This window comes from Monodelphis domestica, chromosome 2 (assembly GCF_027887165.1).
Source record: "Monodelphis domestica isolate mMonDom1 chromosome 2, mMonDom1.pri, whole genome shotgun sequence".
NCBI classification, from domain to species: domain Eukaryota; kingdom Metazoa; phylum Chordata; class Mammalia; order Didelphimorphia; family Didelphidae; genus Monodelphis; species Monodelphis domestica.
Window position 1 is genome coordinate 82461209 of NC_077228.1, and position 17391 is coordinate 82478599.

Sequence of the window (17391 nt, forward strand, 5' to 3'; positions counted from 1 at the left end):
TGCCTTTGAATTATGTTGTATCTTATATGTACATAGTTACTTGCATTTGTTTCCACTGTTAACAGTGACTTATTTGAGACCAGGGAACACTTTTTTTAATCCTAGGATTTAACATAGGACTTTGGCATTTAGTATGTGTCTAATAAATGTTCATTAGTTGATTCCAATGCAAGGACTCACAGTCTTATCATTCTCTAAATTTGCCAGTGATTACAAAATAAAATATATTCTCCATTATGGCCATGATAAATTAACACAGATAATAGTAATCTGTGTATCAAAATGAGAAGAAAGAGTAGATAATTGCATTTTATTAGTAGAATCATGGAATCTTAGTGTTTAAAGAACTTTGGAGGTTATCTCAGTCTTTCAAAGTAGGAGTCTTTTTAGCCACTGACAAGTGGTTATCATGACTCTGCTTGAACACTTTTATTGATAGGAGACTCATTCCCTTACTCTGGATGTGGACTCTCGGATAGGAAGAAGAATGCTTACCTTTTACTAAATTGAATCCAACTTCCCTCATACTTTAGTCCACTGATTTAGAGTTGCTTCCTGAAGCTTTATAGAGGCAGTATTTCCCATTCTTTTAGTTGAATACAAGTATTATGTTGTCCTAAAACATCTATTTTGTAAGGTAAAAATCACTATTTTTTAAAGCCATGTAGTTATGTTTAATTTCTAAATTGCTCATCAGTTGCCCTTCTACGAAAGTAATCTAACTTACTAATGTTTCATTTTAGATATGATGCCCTGAATTGAATAAAATATTTAGTATGGACTCTGACCATTACTAAATAGATGGAGACTATTCCAAATCTGGCTGGCCATACTAATATAATGGAATATTACCCCCCAAAATTTTTTAAGCAAAATTGTTAGCTTATATGAACTTAATTGACTAAAAGCCTAAGACTCCCTTTACCTTGTCCTTGTTTCAGGCAATAAGCTATATAGATAGGATTTCAAGTTTACCTCCTATTGGATTTAATGTTAGTTTTAGCCTATGGGCTCATCTTTTAAAATCCTGATTTTTGTTATCCATGGTGGTAAGTTATCTTCAGCTTTCTCATTGTCTTAGAATCAATAATAACTAGGCTAGGCAGTTGTAGTTGTGACTTGCTCATGGTTATAGAGCTAGGAAGTATCTGAAGTCACATTTGAACTCAGAACCTTCCATTTCTTTGCCTGACTATCCACTGAGCTACCTAGCTGCCGCCCCCCCATCAACCCTCTTGTTAAGCATATATGTTTTTATCCATGTTGTTGATAAAAAATGTTGAAGGGATAGTACTTTGTAGAGAGCACTGCATTGTATCACTATATTGTATCATTAAAAATATTCCTTTAGTAGTGGTAAGTGCTCATCTGTCTGTTAAACAACATAAACCAGAATTATTTTGGAGACTAGAATTAAACTAATTTTTCAAGTCTTTGTTTCCTAATTCAGTCTCTTTATACCTCTCAGTTCAACTTATTAATTGAGCATTTATTAAACATTAAGTGTTATTGCTGTGTGCTGGCCACTGAGGATATGAAGACAAAAACGCAAAAAATTCATTAACATTCTATTCATGGAGTCAACATATACATATATAAGTATATGCAGAATAGGTACAAAAGAAAAACCAAAATAGTCTGGGGGGTTAGGAGGGAACAAGGGCATTAGCTGTTGGTGGAGAATCATCTAGAGAGCTATGATGGTCACTTGTTTCCTAAAGGGATTCTACAGGTTGAGGTGCATTCCAGGCATATGATTTTTGTATCTGTGGGTTCTTTCAGGACTCAAGGGTAATTTAGATGGCCTGAAGAATTAAACTCATTTATGGTGGCTAGGTGTTCTTTTACTATTTCTTCTTAATGATATTTGTTTTTTCCTTTCTAATTTTGAGTATTATTATCTTTGAGAGAGAAGATGGATGCAAAAAAAAGGAGACTGAGTAGTTCTGCTTTTTCTTATCTGGTAACATCAGCTTTTTCTAAGCAGTATTCCTCTATTATTTTCTTGTTCTTGCTCTAAATATAATTATTTGGGAGTGGGGGCTTTGGATTTCATTCTGTACTTAATGATTCTAGTTTCACAGTTTTTGCCACTCGAGTTATTCTTCCCCTTTCTGCCTTCAGATGTTCCTCTACCCTTCTTTTTGTGTTATTATATTTTAGATTTGTCAATTAAGATTTAGGAGGAAAAGAATCATAATACTTTTACTTTTTCAAAGCACCTAATTAAAGGCAAAAACAAGTATTCTAAATTTTGGTTAAATGACTTAGCCTAACAGCTAGAGAAAAGACCTATCAGGTAGATACATTATAGTTTCCATCTGGATGATTTTATATATATATACATATATATATATAGTAGTCTCTCGGTGATCGAGAATGACTATTGTCTTTGTGCATTATCATCTATTGATGTACCCTCATGTGGCTTTGGAGTCCAAAGGCTGAGGCGCAAAGTTTGTGGCACATGGGGCCTGGGACGCCAGTGGTTACGGGAGGTGCAGTTGTGGCCTGGTGTCGGTGTTCACGCGCAGCGGCAAGATGTCGACGTCGCTCATCTTCAAAGGTGGTGGCGGCATGGTTAATGTGGGTTCGCCAGCTGCTTCTGTCAGAGGCAGCGAGTTCTAGTTGCTTTGGTGTGATGCCAGCCCACTTCAAGTTGGACTTTAGCTGATCCTTGAATCTTTTCTTTGGTCGGCCTTGTTTCCTGAGTCCAGCTGACAGTTCACCATAGAATACCTGTCTTGGTATTCGCTGTGGGTCCATGCGGATGACGTGTCCAGACCATTGTAGCTGGGTTTGGAGGACCATGACTTCGATGCTGGTGGAATTGGCTGTCGAGGACTTCCTGGTTGGTGATTCGGTCCTGCCATCGGATCCTCATGATTGACTGGAGGGAGCGTTGGTGGAATTGCTCCAGCTGTTTCATGTGCTTCTGGTACAGTGTCCATGTCTCGCAACCGTACAGGAGCGAGCTGAGGACCACTGCGTTATACACTTTGAGCTTCGTCGCAGTGCTTACACCTCTGTGTTGGAGGACTTTGCAGCGCAGCCGCCCGAGTGCCTGGCTGGCCTTTTGGATCCTGGCATTGATCTCGTGGTCTAGGGACCCGTCGTTGGCGATGGTGCTGCCCAGGTACTTGAAAGTGTTGACGTTAGAAAGCTGCGTGCCGTCGACTGTAATGCATGGCTGGTTAGTTGGCCTCCCTGGTGCAGGTTGGAACAGCACCTCTGTTTTGCTGAGGCTGATAGTCAGGCCAAACAGTTTTGTTGAGGTGGAGAACCTGTCCACAATGGTTTGGAGAGTATTTTCTTGGTGGGCCATGAGAGCACAGTCATCTGCAAAGAGAGCTTCCAGGATGAGTCTCTCTGTTGTCTTTGTGCAGTCAGGCGGCGGAGGTCAAAGAGTGAGCCATCCAGTCGGTATTTGATGTAGACGCCCAGGTCTAGATCCATCACAGCATGTCGTAATACTTGGGTGAAAAATAGGTTGAATAGTACCAGAGCGAGGACACAGCCTTGTTTCACGCCATTGGAGATGCTGAAGCGATCGGAAGTCTCTCCACCGGATATGACTTCCCCTGTCATGTCGACATGAAAGAGTTGGATCAGTTTGACAAATTTTGCTGGGCAACTGAGCTTGCTAAGGATCACCCACAATGCATCTATGTTCACTGTCTTTGTCAGGTCTATGAAGACAATGTAGAGACTCAGGTTCTGCTCAAGGCATTTTTCCTGCATTTGCCTCACTGTGAAGACCATGTCAATGGTGCTGCGATCTGGTCGGAAGCCACATTGTGATTCAGGCAGGTTCTGCTCTGAAACAGATGACAGTCCATTGAGTATAACACGGCAAGGATCTTTCCAGCAGTGGAGAGTAGTGAGATGCCTCTACAATTGTCACAGGTTGCTCGTGCGCCTTTGTTCTTGTATAGGGCTATGATGGAGGCATCTCTGAGTTCTGAGGGCATGTCTTCCTCTTCCCATAAGCTGGTCAGCACTATGTGGAATGCCTGGAGCGCCTTTCCCTTTAAGGCCTTGTACACCTTGGTTGGGATCCCGTCTTTACTGGGTGCCTTGCCTGCACTCATTTGTTTGATGGCTTTTTGGACTTCCTCTATTGAAGGAGGGACATCAAGTTGTTCAATGGAGCGGTTTTGGGGGATCTGGTCAAGGGCGCTTTGGTCGACTGAAGAGGGTCAGTTGAGAAGCTGACTGAAGTGTTCTTTCCACCTGTTGCTGATGCCTTTTTTATCTTTTATGAGAGTGTCACCGTCAGAGGATAGCAAGGGAGTGGTGGTGGGTTTTGATGGCCCATAGACAGTCTTGAGGGCACTGAAAAATTGTTTGTAGTTTTTCATATCAGCAAACCGCTGGATTTCTTCTGCCTTTTTTCCCACCATCGGTCTTGCATCTTCCTGATCTCACGCTGTGCCATGGCTTGGAGAGACTTGAATCTGTCCTTTTTAGGAGCAGAGTTTGGGTTTTTTTGCCACTCCATAAAGGTTTTGTTCTTCTTGCTCAATAGGTCTTCAATAGCAGTGTTGTTCTCGTCGAACCAGTCCTGGTGGTTGCGTTGATTTTATAGTAAAAGTAATACCTTCCATTTTCATGTTTCACATTTTACATGGAAACTTAGAACTAGCTGTACCTTAAAGGTCATCTAGTCATATCCCCTCATTTTACAGATGAGGGAACTGAGACTTGAGGTGAATGACTTGCCCAGACTGGTGGAGGGGGTAGGTCAGTTACTGCTTTTAGTATATGTCCTTAAATAGGAGCGAGGCTTTTTAAAATATAGATTACCAAGGCTCCTAGAGGTGAAGTGATCTGTCCGATGTTGCACAGCTTACAAGAAATAGACTTTGAAGCAGGCCCTTTTACTAAGACTCGTTCTCCTTTTACCTTCTCTTGGGATACCTGTTGTTTTGATATCAGGACACTAAGAATGTCTTGGTACTAGGAGTTTTCTAGATCCTCTGCATTTCGACCTAATAGTTATCTGATTTGGATTGGAAGGCTTGGTGGAGAAAACATCTATGCCAGACTGATTTATTTATAGTTTGGTTTAGGTAAGCTAGAAGAGAAAAGCCCCTGGAACCCAAGGAAAAACATTTTTGAACCACTTCTGGACTTCATAGGGTAGGGAGAAGAGTAGAGCCGTCCTCGACTCGAGCACAAACCATTATTTATCTTCATTTCATACAGAATACTTTGGTGTCTGTTTTCTCCTGGCAGTCTTCAGTTGTGGGTAAGATTACAGTCAAAGAAGGAGGAAGCAAACAGCAGCAGTTATTACAGAGGTGATACTTGGAAGAAGTTAAACCTAGAAGAAGAAATAAGACCCACTAATGGAGGTGTACATGAAGTCAGAAAACAGGATCCCGGGGAGAGAAGACACAAGAAATGATAAGATGGAATAGTAGTAGGCTAAGCCTATGTTGGTGAACCTGTGGCTGCTCCCTCCCCCTTTCCATGTGCCTGAGGACATTCCTCACATGACCCACCCCTCTGCCCAGCAGCCAATGGCAGTGCTTCCTCCCTCCCCTGCCTTGTGTGAGGTGGAGGCTCACATAACTAGTATGGGTTGCCATTTGGGCTCTCTGTCTCTAAAAGGTTCACCATCGCTGAACTTTGGGGATTCAATGGAAGGGCACCCTAAGCCCAGGATATCTACTGTATCAGCATCTGAATTTCATCCTCCTTGATCATTATACCTTGCTAATGACTCAGGCAGGTTAAAATGAAATTTCTCCACTTAAAAGGCAAGTGGAAGGATCTAAGTGGCATAGTCTGTTGTGTTGGATTTGGAATTAGGAAAACCAGTTCCTGATTCAGACAGTGACTTAAAAACACTTTAACCTTAGTCTTTTGTTTGTTTTTTCTTCTGTAAAATAGGTTTAATAATAGCACGTATCTCACTGAGTACTTGTGACCCTCAGTGAGATGTGAAGAGCATTTAAGCAAACCATAAAAGAACATATGCTGAATGTTAATTGTTGTTATCTGAAAAATTCACTATTGTCACTAGGGAATTAGGATTTCTGGTTATATCTTTACAGTGTATTCATTATAGCTCAGTATACATTTATGGATTTTCTGCAATACATTTTTTTAAATATCAAACTACTTGTGGGATGTTTTTAGCCTTTCTTGGCCTGCCATGTTCATTGGCAACTTGGTGGTGAACTGGACTTGGGAGTCAAGAAGATCCAGCTTCAAATCCAGCATCAGACATTTCCTAACTCTGTGACTTGGGCAAGTCATTTAACCTGTTGCACCTTCAATTTCCTCACTGGTTAAGTGGGAATAATAATAATTCTAATAAATTAATTTTAATACCCTGTGTAAAATAGGAATAGATAAGGCAGGAGAAAATATATTGGTTGTACTTTTTAAAACTTAAATGTACTTTTTCTTCCCTGAAAATGAATGTTGGATTTGATTTTTTATCTGTCTTTTAAAACTAAGGCATGCAAAAGAAAATATTTCATTTTGCTAGAAATTCTTTCTGTAATTTTGGTACTCTTATCACTTGTAATATAAGAATTCAAATGTTTAAGGGCTATTTTATATGGCCTTCCAATTTCCCTGGGATATCGTTTACATGCCTGTGGTGGGGAAATGTTTTTATTATACCTTTAGGAAAGTTACCTGTCAAGATCTGTCTAAGTGTTAAAGTACAAGTCTTGCTATTTTTTTGTTTTGCTTTTTAACAAAGCTAATAGTAATATCATATAATTTTGTTCATTAGGCTGCAGCGAGGCAAGAAACAACAGATTGAAAATGGCAGTGGAGCAGAGGATAATGGGGACAGTTCACACTGTAGCAATGCGTCAACACACAGTAATCAAGAAGCAGGGCCTAGTAACAAAAGGACCAAAACATCAGATGATTCTGGATTAGAACTTGATAACAACAATGCCACTGTGGCCATAGACCCCGTCATGGATGGTGCTAGTGAAATTGAATTAGTTTTCAGGCCTCATCCCACCCTCATGGAGAAAGATGACAGTGCACAGACAAGGTGAGTGTGCTTTAAGGGGAAAAAATGAAGTATTTGGATTCATTTTAGAATGAAAGTTAACTCTGAGCATCCTGTTATCAAATGCCTTATACATTGGAGGTATGTCATGCTTATTAAATTGAATCCTTGTTTAATTTTTTTAGGTAGGTGGCCTTGATATGCCCTTATCTTCTGTCTTAGAATCAAGACTATGTATTGATTCCAAGGCAGAAAAGCAGTAAGGGCTAGGCAATGGGGATTAAGAGACTTGTTCAGGGTCACACAGCTAGGAAGTGTCTGTAGCCATATTTGAACCCAGGATCTCCTCTCTACATGTAGCTCTCAGTCCCCTGAGCCCCCACCTAGCTGGCCATAGATATATACTTTTTAACAGGGACCAGTTATCAGTAGACAGTACCACACTCCTTCTGTCATACAGTTTTACAACCTTGCAATTAGGCTTGAATTCTAACTCCTTCATTATACACATTCATTCAGTTCCCAGATTTTATCAATATTGTCTCAATGGCATCTCTTGCATCAGTCCCCTTGTCTCCATTCATGCAGCCACCAACCTGGTTCGTTTTTGCTGGACTATTGCCTGGATAGTAGCCTCCTAATTAATTGGCCTCCTTGGCTCTAACCTTCCTCCTTTCCAATCCATGTTCTACGAAGTTGCAAAGGGAATATTCCCTAAAGAATTGGTCCAATTATATCTTTACCCCACTCGTTAATTTCCAATGGCTCCAGTTTACTTTTAGACTCAAATAGAAACTCTTTGTCTTCTTGACTGGGCTTCAGCCTACCTTTCTGACTTTGTTATTAACTTAGTTTTGTTTATGCACTTTACAGTATAGCTTTTTGATCCTCCTTATGCCTAGTGTCCCACCTCCTGCTTCTTTCCAGTTTCATAAGCTTGGAATCCACTCCCTTCTCATCTCTGATTTTCAGAATCCCCACTGTCCATCTTTTAAGTATAACTCAAGTACCATCTCCTACATGGGACATCTGATTGCCTCCACTTGGAGCTTACTCTGTGTATACTTATGTTATGTGCATACTCTTTTTCACATATAATGAAAGGTTCATGAAGACAGGAACTGTTTTTTTGGTTGGGCTTTTTTCTTTTTTTTTTTAATCCTTATGAACCTTATCTAGCAGCTAGCCTGTTATGTTGTAATTATTTAATGAATATTTTTAGATTGAATTTTAAAAAATCAGTATATTTGAATTTAGCAAATTGAAAATTAAAGTAGTTGAGTTTATGAGACTTAAAACCTTGATATAAAAATATTAGAGAAATTCCAGAGCCTCACCATCCTTTGTTCTCCCTACTCTTGTTCTGTTACAGATGGGAGAAATCCTAAACTATTTTAAATCCTAACTAGGTGGTAGAAGGCATGCAGGTAGTCTATAGTGTTCTGATTTTTCCATTTTATGTATTTGTAGTTGGAATCTATCTTCTCACTTTGCACTGTCACTGAGTAGGGGAAATAGCAGGACCAGATAAAGTGAAGTTAAATAATGTCCAATACTTCATGACCAGGAGGTTCCTGCCATGATTTCTACCTTTCTTTAATTTACCATATATTTATTAAGCATATACTCCATGCAATCAATTCAGTGCTATTCCAGGATAAATGAAATGTAGGGGGGCAGCTGGGTATCACAGTGGATTGAGAGCCATGCCTAGAGATGGGAGGTCCTGGGTTCAAATGTAACCTCAAACACTTCCTAGTTGTGTGACCCTAGGCAAGTCATTAATCCTCACTGCCTACCCCTTACCACTCTTCTGCCTTAGAACAACTACCCAGTATTGATTCTAGGGTGGAGGGTAAAGATTTTTTTAAAAAATGAGATGTGTACAGTCCTTATTCTCAAAAACTTTACAGTTGGGGGGGGGGTGAAGAGGAAGAGAAAAAACACCTATAGATAACTGTAATATAAATTAGAGCAAAATTGTGTAAGATGAATATAAATGATGGAAATTAAATAATGACAAAAACTCTCCCAAGCTATAGCGAATTGGAAAACTTTTATTGAAGTTGAATAATGAAGGGAGGGTCAATTGTCAATATGGTGATTGGGTAGGCGAAGCAGGAGCTATAGGAAATGCAGAAATATTTCTTAGAAATTTTTAAAATGAGAAATTTGTTTCATAGTCAACTTTTCAGATAATCATTTGTTTTATACCTCAATTTATAGATACCCTATTAGTAGGTTTTGAGGATTATTTTTGTTTTCAGTACTTAAAATTTTTTTTAAAATTCCTATTCTTACAGATACATAAAGACTTCAGGTAATGCCACTGTTGATCACTTATCCAAATACCTAGCTGTGAGATTAGCTTTAGAAGAACTTCGGAGTAAGGGAGAATCAAACCAGATGAACCTTGACACAGCAAGTGAGAAACAGTACACAATTTACATTGCTACAGCCAATGGACAGTTCACTGTAAGTACCTGAAACTGCTTGATTATTATATAATCCTTTTAGGGGATAGTCTTAGTAACACAATATTAAGAACTCCACCTGTCCTATAGAAAATACTGTTGCTTTTCTTTTGTCTAGAGATCTCTTTTTTTTTTTAAAAAACCCATACCTTCTCTCTTGGAGTCAATACTGTGTATTGGCTCCAAGGCAGAAGAGTGGTAAGGGCTAGGCAATGGGGGTCAAGTGACTTGCCCAGGGTCACACAGCTGGGAAGTGTCTGAGGCCGGATTTGAACCTAGGACCTCCCGTCTCTAGGCCTGGTTCTCAAATCCACTGAGCTACCCAGCTGCCCCCTCTTTCTTATTCAGTCAGCACCTAAGATTTTTGGAGGAAATTACCATGTGATTCTTGAATTCATTTTAGATCTTAATGCCTTTATTACAGTTGCCACACATTTCATTTACTCTAGGAATACTTGATCTCTTCCTTCATCCTGAGTAATTTAATGGCTCTTCTATTTACTGCTGGCTTTATGAGAAATAAAGATTAAGGATAAGAGAAGCTACAACAGCAAATTATGCAGTTTTTAACTCTGAGTGACTTCAACTGTATACCTTGGAGAGTTTTTGGAACTATACTTGAGGGTTTTTTTTTTTTAACTACAATACTGTAATATAAGAAATTGTATGGGATTTATTTTCTAAAGAATGATAATCTTTGTAGGATTCCTTTAGAACTTTTCTCTATAACTTATTTGAGTGCCTATTGGATCTGAAATGGAAGCTTTGTTTTCCTATAGTCACACTGACCCAAAGGGGACCAAAGAAAGTTAGCAATAAAATATAGAATTTAATTCATGAAGGGGTTTGGAGCTGGTTTTATTAGAAGACTCACTGTTTATTCATAGCATGCTTTAAAGCATTTGGCCAAATAAGTATATCTAAGAAATAATGGATAAAAATATTGACTAATGAAACCAATTCATAATGTTATGGTTTTTAGAATATGTTCATTCCTAGAGAATTTCCATAAGTATAGCTTCCTTTTTTGAAAGGAAATTATACATGCTAGGTTATTGAGAAAAAGGATTTCTCTTTAAGGAACCTCTTTTTTTTCCCCCCTTATAATATGCTATGCTAATGGCAGGGCTGTTTTTTTAGTTTTTAAATTGGTTTTTAGACATAAAAACTAACTTAGAATTTGTTTTTTAAAATCACTGTTTCTTCTCTTGCAGTTTTCAAATTTTTAGTTCCTATAATATTCCTTACCCCATTTTACATATTTTCTCTTTGTTCTTAGGTATTAAATGGTTCTTTTTCCTTGGAACTGGTCAGTGAGAAATACTGGAAAGTGAACAAACCAATGGAACTTTACTACGCACCAACAAAGGAGCACAAATAAGCTTTGGAAAGATGGCTTTGAAAATGAACTTTTTTTTATAGCTCCGATTTCTTTAATATTAAAGATGCACCATCATTGTTTTCATGGACATAATCTTGGATTTGCGTTCAGTTTCCTTGCTGAGCCAGACTTGTTTACACTATTAGAATTCGTGTTTGTTTGTTTCTTATTTAAGCTTTTCTTTTTCAAAGGGACTGAATGAAGCTATCCAGTGCATTCTTTTGAAATTGTCTAAATTGTGTGTCTTTTCACTGACGGAGCAATGGATCCCTTTGAGGCTCTCATCTGGCAAAGGAAGATTTAATGGGTCTTCATACTTAATGGCAACCTTTAATTAGTGTTTTTTTTCTCTCGGAAGTTTTTTTTTAAAACTAAAGAATGTTACGGTTGGTTTATGGTGATATTTTTGCTAGCTAAGGATATTATAATTGTGATTAGGGTTTTTTTTTTTTGAGGAACATATACAATTTAGAATATAATCTTCCTGATGACCTGATTTATTTATTATAGTCCTAGGCAAAATAGGTTATCTTTGTGAAGATCAAGGCTTAATAAATGTGCTTAAAATTTTCGTTTCATGGGATTCTTTTTATTATATAAAATTCTTAGCTAGCATTTTTGTTTAAAAATTGGTGTTCCTTATTTTACTGTCAAGCAGTGACATTTTATTTTTACACTTTTCTTCCTGTACCAGCCTTAGATTTCTTGCAATAGTTTGTGAATTACACAAATCAACATTATAAAGAGACACTGGTATAATATTTGCAAATCTTACTAGGGGTGGGAGTTAAATTAGCCCTAAATAGATAGTCCTTACATGTAAAACATAAGGGATCACTTTTTTTATCATAACTGAAACATCTTTTTTGTCCCTTGTGACAGTCATTTTTTTATAGTATTTGATAACCCTCTTGTAATACCAGAGATTCTGGGATATACTTACTTGCACTTTAAACTTGAAAAATACTGTACTATTTCAATAAACTGCCCTCACTTCTTTTTTGTGGCTATAAGTTTTGAGAACAGCATGATACTGACAGAAGTTTGAAAAGTTTGTATTTATCATTTTGTTTTCTAACTTAACCCCAGTGGTTTTTGTTGTTTTTTTGGTTGCTAGAGCATAATTTGCAATTCTGATTGAGCCACAGAAAAGTATGTTAAACCCTCCAAAACTCAAGCCCATTTCTGCTAGAGTACAGAATGCTTTGTTAAGAGTAAGTAGCACCATCTAAGAACAAGTTGCGCTTTGCTTTTCTTAATTTGGTGCTACTATAATATGAAGTACAGTGTTAGGTGTTTGGGCCAGACACGGCTTTGTACTGGTGGTTGAAAAGAAGGTTTGCATGTTATTTCTCATTCCTGCCACATATCCAGGTATGTTTCTGAGTTCTAGTGTTACAGTATTTACAGAAAACTATTCACATTGACGAAACAAACCCTGTAAGGTTTTGAAAGGAAGAAAGGAATTCTCTAGTTCCCTTGTAATTGAAGCTAATACTTGTAAATATTTAGCCGTCCCTTTTGACGGTTGGGGTCAGTTTTAAGTGCTTCAGCTCTACATGAAAACTCAATAGTTTTATTAAATAATTTTTTTTTACCATTTCTTTCTAATATTTAAAACCTGTTTTTACAAAAAAATTTTTTTGTAATGTGCCATGAAATTGAGAGCCACCAAAATTAAGAGAAATTTTGTATTCAGTACCTTTTTTGGTGTAATGTTCAGTTGTATATTAATGCATGTCTACTGACTATAACCTGGGTTCTATGATATAAATACTTGGGTTTTGTTGGAAAAATACTAGGTTAGTGGTTGCATCAAATAACTAAATTCCCATTGTGATTTTTAATAGAACTTTAGTCTTAAAGCAAAAGAGGTATTTGTGAATTTAAGCTGTGTTTATGTTTAGAGAATGTATGTGTGTGTTCATATGTTAGTGTGGGAGAATGTAATCTCTTTACACTATTAGTGAATTTATTGACTGTTGTCCTTTACAGAATATAATGTAAGCATTTGATAAATCATTGAGTGTACTGTCTTTATTTTAAAAAATAACTGACTTATAACCTATGAGACTCAAAAGCTTTTATTTTTACACACACACACACACACACACACACACACAAATGTGTGTGTGTGTGTGTAGTCTCCTCGTCTAGCCTTCTGATTTGTTGGTCCATCTAAGAGAAATATTAGAAAGGTATTGATTTCAAAAAGAAGGATGGATAAGGTTTACCAGAATACCAAGAAAAGGATTACTTTTGCAAATTGAGTGTAATGAATAAATGAGCAAGAGGTTTGTAACCGTGAAAAATGTGGGTTTCAAGACACTGAATTGCCAAAACTAAAGCTTTTGGCCAAACTGTAAAGATAATTTTTAGTGTCTTGATTTAAAATAAAAAATAAGTGGTCGCCATGGGAAAATTCCTAAATATGAAAATACCCAAGTCAGCTGGGTTTTATGGAGATTTTGATTAATATAAATGAAGGAATTAAAGGAAGAGAGAGAAAAAGAAAATAGTAGAAAGGGCCTAGGTCAAATGGCCTAGGCCTGAGCCTTAAGGGAGAGAGAGGTCTTTATCACTCACCACAAGATTGTCTCAAGCAAGTTCCAAACCTCCGAACTCCCATCTCCAACTACAAACTCCAACTAAGTTCAGAGCACCTCCTCTGAACTCCTGATCTCCTTTTAAAGAGAATTTTCTCTTATGTCATCTCCTCTAAATTTTCACATCTACCAATCACAGTAGACACTTTTCCCCTGGACTGTCCATTCTTAGTTCACATCTTCTTTTGTTATCACCTTCTCTGATTAGATTATATTTTCTGAGTATTTCACATGTCTTTGCTAAGCTTGCCCTTTGTAAATTGCTTGACCTTTTAGTGATTAATTTAACCTTTATGGGTTCTTATCACCTTTTTGTATTAGATCTAAAATAGACCACCTAGCTTAGGGTTTTTACTTCACTATAAGTATGAGTTGGGGACTTTTCATTGTTCAATCAGGAATTTTACAACTTTGTCTTCCCCTAAGGCACTGTCTGAGCAGCGTGGAGTAATTTTAAAGTTCTCAATACATTCCTGACCAAGTACCTCCATTGTAGAGAATGGGGAATAGCTTAATCAAATCTTCTGAAGTAGAATCTGAGCAGTTTTAAGATTCACAGGTTTCAAAATACTCAAATTTACTTAAGATTTATAATTTTGTAATAGCCTTTCAGTTAACTTATTCACCAAAGTAGTTCCACCTCAGGGTATCTTACTAGGTGATAGAAAATTCCACTTACTTGTATATTAAAATAAATTCTATTATTATTTCAACTAGTTTTACATTGTTAAATTTGTGAGCGTTTATGTAATATGATAAAACAGCGTGAGGTGGTAGAAAAAATATTTTAAGAATTGGAAAACTTGGATTTAATACCTGCATCCATTTATTAGCCTAGTGTTTAGGCAAACCACTTAATTTCTCCAGTGTTTCCTTATCTGTCGCACAGGGTTGTTGTGAGGATCAAAAGGAATCCTGTGGGAAAGCACTTGGTAATTGACCAGTACCATTGGAATGGAAGCCATTCTTTCTTTTTTTTTTTAAACCCTTACCTTCTGTCTTGGAGTCAATACTGTGTATTGGCTCCAAGGCAGAAGAGTGGTAAGGGCTAGGCAATGGGGGTCAAGTGACTTGCCCAGGGTCACACAGCTGGGAAGTGTCTGAGGCCAGATTTGAACCTAGGACCTCCCATCTCTAGGCCTGCACTGAGCTACCCAGCTGCCCCCAAAGCCATTATTTCTGCATTATAAAAGTTTCAAGTTTCTAATGTAATAATGTAAATCTAGTACGGTAATCAAAATTCCTCAAGGACTTGATCTACTTATTTATGTTTTTGATATTCCCTGTGGCTTCACATACATTGTATATTTAATAACTTTGACCCTAGTAGGATTTGTATGTCTATCAGGGGATCCACATTGTATACACCAAAAAAATAGCCCAAGAAATGTGTCCATTTGTACTTATTTCATAATAGGACTCTTTAAGGAGTTGAAAATTCATGTCAGTAAAATATACTTGTAAAAGTAGGATAGGAACCCTCTTGCTACTACTCTCTGTCTTCCCAACTTTTCAACTGCTTCTAACTTAGATTTATTAATTGGGTTTTCCAGAAATCATCTCGTTCCAGTGTCTGGTTAAATTTCTGTCAAGACCAGGGTCAGACCCTGGGATTCTATTGGGACTCCACTCCAGCCCTCTGACTCCTCTGAGTTCTCGGCTCTATAAGGGCAAAAACCATCAGATGCTTCCAAGTGAGGAAAGATTTTTGTGCCCAGAAAGAGTCCATGTAGATGAGGGCGGTGACGCTCCTCACCACACAAGCTGCAGGCTCCCGTGACGAAGCCTTAGAGGACTCATGATTTGCTGGGAAAAGCACAGAGAAGAATAGCATGTGTTTGCCATTCTGAGAAAAAGTTAAGTGATCCTGACTTCCCCATAGCATCCCAATGGTGACAGATTTTCCCATTACATCAATGAAGAGCTAGGAAGGATCAGCTCATGACTGACACAACGATTCTGCTCCTCCTGTTGGAGCCTGAAACCCTTGGAGAATTTTATTTGGCTTAAGATATTAGCCTAACACGAATACCAACTTGAAAAATTTCCTTCTTTCATCTTTTCCTCAGAGAGATCTTGCCTTAATGAACGTTTCTGCCTCTGGAGTACCACTGACAAAATGGAAATCCAACTCCCCTCTTCCATCAGTGGCAGGGAAAGCAGGATGGGAGTTATCCCAGGGGCAGCTCTACTCTAACACAGTGGCTATTCAGAATTCTCAGAATTCTGAAGGTTAAATAGTATGGTAATCTGTTTAAGGAGGCAAAGTTCATGAGACTTTTAGAAGCTATCCAGGTACTAGAGGAAACTTCAGTGATCAGCAAAATTCATTTTCATGGCTTGTCATCTCCCCTGGTGATAGGAAAAGGAGGCATTATTACTTTATATGGTTAGAATGCAATTAGTTTTGTATAAAGGCCATCCACAATCCAGATTCACAATTCAGATCCCACCCCTTACCTATGTGTCCTTGGGAAGGAGTATCCTCATTTGCAAAATGATGGGGTTAGACTAGTTGGTTTTGGGGTCCCTTGACTGGACTTGGAATTGGGAAGATCTGGGTTCAATCTCAGACACTGGCTCTCTGGCCATAGGCCTTAAAGTCATTTCTGTGCCTTGGTTTCCTCATCTTTAGAAAATAAGGGGGAACTGGAGGAATTCCATGTGAACTGGAATGAACTCCAGGAACTGATGCAGAACGAAAGGAGCAGAACCAGGAGAACAGAGACTGTGGTACAATTGAATGTAATGGTCTTCTCTACTAGCAGCATTGAAATGATCCAGGACAATTCTGAGGGATTTATGAGAAAGAACATCCAGAGGAAGAACTGTGGGAGCAGAAACAAGAAAAACAACTGCTTGATCACATGGTTCGATGAGGATATGTTGACTCTAAAAGATCACCCTAGTGCAAATATTAATAATATGGAAATAGGTCTTGATCTTTACACATGTAAAACCCAGTGGAATTGCTCATTGGCTATGGGAGCAGGGAGGGAGCAAGGGAGGGAAAGAACATGAATCATGTAACCATGGAAAAAATATTCTAAATTAAATTTTTCAAATCATACAAAAAAAGGGGGGGAATTGGACTGGATAACCCCTAAGGTCTTTTCTAGTTGCTTATCTGAAATCCTATCATTTAGATTCTAGAGCTATAACCCTATAAACAAGTTGTAAATTCAAAACTAGAAGTCAGATAAATAAGGATGTTCTGGGTATAATAAAGTGATTTATATATTCAGTTGTTCCTGACTCTTTGTGACCTTATTTAGTGTTTTCTTGGCAAAGATGCTGGAGAGTTTTGCCATTTCCTTCAACTCATTTTACAGATAAGGAAATGGAGGCAAACAAAGTAAATGACTTGCTCAGGGTCATAATTCATTAAATGTCTTGAACAAGGTAAGTGACTTGCTCAGGGTCATAATTCATTAAATGTCTTGAGTCAGGATTTGAATTCAGGTCTTCCTGGTGTCAGGCCAAGAACCCTAACCACAGCTGCCCCAAAGTAATTTGAATGAGTAACTTAAAGTTTGGTATCCAGATTCTATACTGTAAACCTTAAAATTTCTTAGACTTATAAATGTTGGAAATTTCACCATTGGGAAATTTCATACTTGAAAAATTTCCTATTGATAGTGGGAACTCTATTGGAATGTGAACCCCATTGGCATGGGAGGTTCCTCCTCCTCCCTTCTTAAGATTACTTTAGGACAGAAACCTTTTGCTGAACAATGGAAAGGGCTTTGACCTATGCTTAAGCATAGAACAGGAAGTTCTTTGAGTCATGATTGATTTTAGAATTGATACAATAGAGATACTTGGAATGACAGAACCAGGTCTTGGAAAATACAATTTCCACCCCACTCAGTCCTAACAGGATTTAGGAAGGGCTGCAGCAAAGGATCAAGATTTAATTATTGAGAATATGACCTTCAACAGACA

The 17391-nt window shown here is 37.9% G+C and overlaps 1 protein-coding gene across 1 annotated transcript in view; it reads left to right on the top strand.

The window, feature by feature from the left end:
* Positions 1 to 12862, top strand: part of RNF2 (ring finger protein 2) — a 34854-nt gene extending 21992 nt beyond the window's left edge. Inside the window, exons 5-7 of the mRNA XM_001366864.4 lie at positions 6755 to 7027; positions 9289 to 9460; positions 10739 to 12862. Of these exons, the coding sequence (XP_001366901.1) occupies positions 6755 to 7027; positions 9289 to 9460; positions 10739 to 10840 (547 nt within the window). The 3' untranslated portion in view covers positions 10841 to 12862. The remainder of the gene's footprint in view (positions 1 to 6754; positions 7028 to 9288; positions 9461 to 10738) is intronic.
* Positions 12863 to 17391: the final 4529 nt, after the last annotated feature.